At 40.9% G+C, this 5,650-nt stretch overlaps 1 protein-coding gene across 1 annotated transcript; it reads left to right on the top strand.

Annotated features, from left to right (window-relative positions):
* Positions 1-2,141: 2,141 nt before the first annotated feature.
* Positions 2,142-5,179, top strand: neurod6b (neuronal differentiation 6b). Its single transcript, XM_028473052.1, has 2 exons — positions 2,142-2,240; positions 2,411-5,179. The coding sequence occupies exon 2, from the start codon at positions 2,417-2,419 to the stop codon at positions 3,389-3,391; it is 975 nt and encodes a 324-aa protein (XP_028328853.1). The 5' UTR covers positions 2,142-2,240; positions 2,411-2,416; the 3' UTR covers positions 3,392-5,179.
* Positions 5,180-5,650: the final 471 nt, after the last annotated feature.

A 5,650-nucleotide genomic window follows, 5' to 3' on the forward strand; every position in this document is an offset into this window, starting at 1 on the left:
ACGTCACTCAAATGTAAAAATGAATGCGTTGCGTCAAATGAGTGATCAATTTAACAATGCTGGTCCCACGATTACTACAGCAGTGCAGACGATAACAAAGTCATTTATTTGAAGGGAAACTAGGCTGATCGGGAACTTTCCAAACTTTGACCCATGTGTGTATCTCACAGCTGTGAGAACACTTCTACTGGTAGCTGCTACTACAACATTCTGCCCCATCCTCTGCTTCAGTGTATGGAGGACATTATGAGTGAAGCCCTAAGGCAAACTGCATGATTATTGTGTAAATAATAATTACTGAACAAAACTGACTGCTTATTAGCCGTGATTACAATGTATCTAAAGTATGATTTTAAATGTAATCGAATAATTATATAGTTGAATAATTTTGACCCGAGACAAAACTTGTCATAACAGGTTAAAATAATTAGCAGACAGTACAGACTCAGACTGTGTGTAACACTGATTCTAGCATATTAAGCAGCAAGTTTGACCACGTCTAACTTGTGGTGAACACAAAAAGAATCACGTTTCCTTGCTTTACTCTCTTATCAGCTTAAAAACGTGCATAGAACTGAACAAAACAGCTCCAAAGCTGAACAACCCTACACTACCGTAACGTAAACCAACATAGAGATTAGTTTAAATCGGGCCTTTCGCCAATGTTGATACCAATATTTTAGTTTCTGTAGTAGTGGAATTAAAAAAACATAATTATTCTGCAGACTCTATATCGTGTTTGCCTGCAGGGAAACACAGACATGACGAAGCTGAAAATGATGTAACATCAGTAATCATTCCTTGTGCAAAATAGGTCAGGGGTGTCCAACTCTTTTTACTTCTAGACCCAGTTTGATCTTGTGCCGAAAAAAGTTTTTTTTTTAAAAAAAAGGACAAAAAGCCTGAGTTTGCACTAAACTCACAATAGCCTTAATGTTGCAATATGTGACCTTCCAATCACTTTGAATAGTTTCACGTTCTTATAGGAGAGTATATATATATATATATATATGTGAAGTAGAAGGGACTGAGATATGTGAAACTGCCAATGATTATTGACGTAACCATTCCTATCTTTGCTATCATTTTTTTATACTTTGGCCATATTTTCCAGCCGGCTGAACTGTATTTGGTCCTCACGCCTTGAGTTGAACACCTCTGGTGGAATAAAGCAGGAGTACCTGAAAACCATGCATGCAAGCACTAAGAACATGCAAACTCCACATACAAAGGTGCAGTTTTGAACCCCTGGAGACTCAAACCTATATTGGGCCTCGCTTTGAGAAACCACTACATTACCTGTGGTCATTTTTGAAATATAATAATAATTTGGCTTAAACATTTCATTTGGATCATCATCTCTTTACTTCTGACGGTTTTGATCAGTACGTGTACAGTATATCTCAAAACTACTTAACATTGTCTTGATTGTATGGATTTTTAATAATTTTTGAGTTTTTTCTGGGTGTTTGTTGTTATTTTGAGTATTCTTTTTGTTGTTATGTGACATGTCATTTGGTGTATTTTCTGTGTTTTTATTCATTTAATTTCTTGTGTGTGTGTTTGCATTCAATTTGTGGTTCTAGTGTTGTGTGTTTTTGGTCTCATTTTGTGTTGTTTTGGGAGTCGTATTGTCATTTTGTATGTTCAATGGAGTCACTTTGTCTACTTTTCTGTTATATTGTGTATATTTATTGTCGTTTTCTGAGTTTTCAAGAGTCGTTGTGTGTATTTGTTTTGGGGGCCGCACAAATTTAGACTGGGGGCCACATCTGTGACTCGCAGGCCTATGTTCCTATCTATCTATCTATCTATCTATCTATCTATCTATCTATCTATCTATCACAGGAAACAAGACTAATTTGTGCCTCTCACTGGGATGAGATGCAGATATTAGTCGTTATCCTTCTCCTCTCCGTGTGTTTGACGGTAAACGCGGGCCTCCCGGTGCCCATTACCGTTGCTGCCAGATGATCGGTACGGAATGGGGGTCCCATGGGACTCTGAGCACGTGGTCTCTGCTGCCACAAGACGTCAGCGGCAGATGGCACGGGTAGCCGCAGTTGGCACGGGTGTCATTCCTCAAAGGGAGAGAGAGAGAAAGAGGAGGAGGAGGAGGAGGAGGAGGAGGCAGGGCTGCAGAGGAGACGGAGGCAGGTTGATGTTCCTCCACTTCAGGTTGGGCTGAGGAAGAAGCTGCAGACATTCCTGGGATCATGCGAGGTGCATGCTGACCGCAGGTTAGTGTTCACTAACGTTTCATTTCATACTTTGGTTTGTGATTAAAAAATAATAATCAATAAATGAAAGTATAACTTGTATAGATGGAGAGGCTGTGATTATTAGGGCCTCACCTTCAGGTGATGGACCGGGACCTCTCACTCCTCTCCGCGTGTGTTGCTCTCTGCAGGAGATAATGCTGACTCTGCCCTTCGATGAGCCGCATGTGATGTGTGAACCGCGCTTCGGTGCCAACTTTCCCCGTGAGATCTTACCTGACGGTCTGCAGGAGCGGCAGGACATGAGGGAGGTGGAGGACGGCGCGTCCGACCGGGACGAGGATGACCGGGAGGAGGACCACGAGGACGACGACGATGGGCTGCACAAAAAGCGAGGCCCGCGGAAAAAGAAGAACGGGAAGGAGCACTACGACCGGGCCAAACTCCGGCGGCACGAGGCCAACGCCCGGGAGCGCAGCCGCATGCACGGCCTGAACGCAGCGCTGGAGAGTCTGCGCAAAGTTGTGCCATGTTACTCCAAAACTCAGAAACTGTCCAAGATCGAAACCCTCCGCCTGGCTAAGAACTACATCTGGGCTCTGTCCGAGACTCTGAGCGCCGGGAAGAGGCCGGACCTGCTCGCCTTTGTGCAGACTTTGTGTAAAGGATTATCTCAGCCCACCACCAACCTGGTGGCCGGGTGTTTGCAGCTCAACGCCCGGAACTTCCTCACAGATCACAACGGAGATGTCATGTTCTCCGGCAGGGCTCCCTACGACGCCATGTACCCGTACCCGGGCTCGGACCTGAGCACGCCCCCGGTGCACGGTGGAGGAAGCCTGGACAGCGGTGCCAAACCGTTCCGACCTTACGGCTACAGCGGCGCCTCGTACGACCCTTACTACGAGGGCCAGTCCCCCGAGAGCCCGCACTTCGAAGGTCAGCTGAGCCCGAACTTTAACGGCATCTTCTCCCTAAAGCACGACGATCCACCGGACTACGGCAAAGGAAGCCACTACGGGGTGCGTTACTGCGGCGCGCCGGGACGCACGGCTCTGACGCACGGGTCCATGTACCGTGTATCACCCGAAGCCCGGTTCCCTTACGACCTGCACGTGCGCAGCCAGTCCTACCAGACACAGGGGGAGGTGAACGGCTCTTTCCACAATTAGACCAGTTACCATCGCAGTCTGAGGAGCCATGTAGGGACACGTGGATGTCCGAACACGCACAAACGAAAAAAGCAAAAGAGAATTAAACGCGTGACAAGAAACCTTTTATGAATAATTATCAGCTTCTTTAAAACAATGAAACCTAAAACGAAAACATTTTCAATAATAAACTCTGCTTAATTTATGTATTTATTTTTAAGATATTAATTAAATTACATGATTTAATGTGACAAATTGCAAATAACTTTAACACCTTGTACAAACGGTAAGATCCTATAAAATAATAATAAAAACAACAAATGGTTCCTTTTATTTACCATATTTGCATTTACCATCAATAGTCCACATTCGAAGAATAAAAAAAAATATAAAAGAAGCAAGTTTGCAAACCTTCATTAAAAAAAAAAAAAGTGCTCATCTGATTCTAATATTTCATTAATTTGTCATTTACATGCAAAACATATGAATGCAGTCTTATTTCATTAGTACGATTGTTCCACAGGATTTTGGAAGATAATTCAATGTTCTGCCTCCATTTTTCCGATTTTAGGGGCTTTAATCGTCGAAATGGGACGAAACTGAAACTCCTTTAAGTTTGTAATATATAAAGAAATTCGGTTTGTTCAGCAATAAAGGTCAACTGAGCTATGCAAGGTTTATGCAATCTTTGCTTCTTCAAACATCCATTTCTTCTCGCTTTCAGAATGTGACAAAATGTGGGAATATTTAATATCAGGAAAGATGTTGGGATGATCTGAAGAGATATATAAATATTATATACACACGGATGATTTTACACCAATTGGCTGAGTGTGAGGAAATAAAACTGGTATAAAGCATTTGTATTTAAAGCCAACGGTGTCCAAGCGAATGTAAATGATTGTATTTATTTATTTATTTAAACCTATTTAATAAGAGTCTGTCTGTGTGAATGTGAATATTATGATAAAGAACATTATTCCACGCAGTTTTGGTTGCGTTGTTGTGCATTTGACAAACTGCAAAGTTACAAAACGTCTCTGAATCTGATCAACATGCCTTATACATGTACAAGAGAGAGTGATGTGCATTTTTTTTGGGACACTTGCTGTGAACTTTGAACTGTTCTCGGTGTGATGATGCTCTCCTTTCTTCTTCATGCACAGCGTGGAACACCTGCTGGTTTTCTTATCACTTTTCTCAGAGCGATGAAGGATTTATTTATTTATTTGTGTGGATGTTTCTGTATTTCCAAACAGCTGAAAACTCGTTATGGATCGAAATATTCGTGAAGTAATGTGTTCATGTTTTTGTGATGTGTTTGTTGCAATAAATGAGGCTGAGAGGGGCTTTATGTTCAATACACTTTACTTTCTGCAGCTTTCTCTGTCATTTTTTGGGAGATTTACAGCAAGAATGAAATAACTACTGCACTAATATGGGGACTTATTGAGGCAAATAAACATCCATCGATTATATGTGACTTCAGGATCTGCAGGCCATCACACAGACTGATCATAAAGAATTAGTGTCTCATCTTCAAGTTGAATTGAATTAATATATGGTTTGCGGGCCTATTTCAACCCGCTGCAGTGTAAGGTGAAGGCCTTCATCATGTTGCTTTAAAACTGACCTTTCTTCATCTTTTATGTGGTAAACTCATGCACAGTGAACTCCACCTTATAATTCAACTGATAAATGTAAATTAAATGCTAATAAACTGTCTTACTTAAACTATAATACTATACAGAAATATCTTATCTTGAAATTTAAGGCAATTTCCTTTTTTCTTCTTTGTTTAACTTTTTTGGGAACTGTTATAGTTGTTTTCGTTTTAAAATATATATTTTTAAAAACACACATTTGTTATTACTTTACATGTCATTTAAATGTGTTACGCTTTTTATACAATTTTTTTTCTTCTTTGATTTAAAATAATGCCAAATCGGTTTGTAAAGGATTGTCCTCAGCAAAATAAAATAAGGTATTGGGCTTTTTTTTTCTTTCTTTCTTTCTCTTTCTTTTTTGCTCAGAATAAGCTTAAATTAATTGTTCATATTTGTTTTGTGGCCTTTAGGAAAGATATTAATGCGTAAAGACTAGAGAAACCGACGCGCGCACATTAACCAAATCCCTTCGGGCTCAAAACCACAGCCGCGTGAAGCCGAAAGAATAAAGTTTGTTTCACTGATGAAATAATCGCGGCCTGTGATGCATCAGCAGAGATCCTATGAAAGCAGTCTATAACCACACTGGGTTTCTGCTGGTCTGATGGTTGCT

This window comes from Gouania willdenowi, chromosome 17 (assembly GCF_900634775.1).
Source record: "Gouania willdenowi chromosome 17, fGouWil2.1, whole genome shotgun sequence".
NCBI lineage: Eukaryota > Metazoa > Chordata > Actinopteri > Blenniiformes > Gobiesocidae > Gouania > Gouania willdenowi.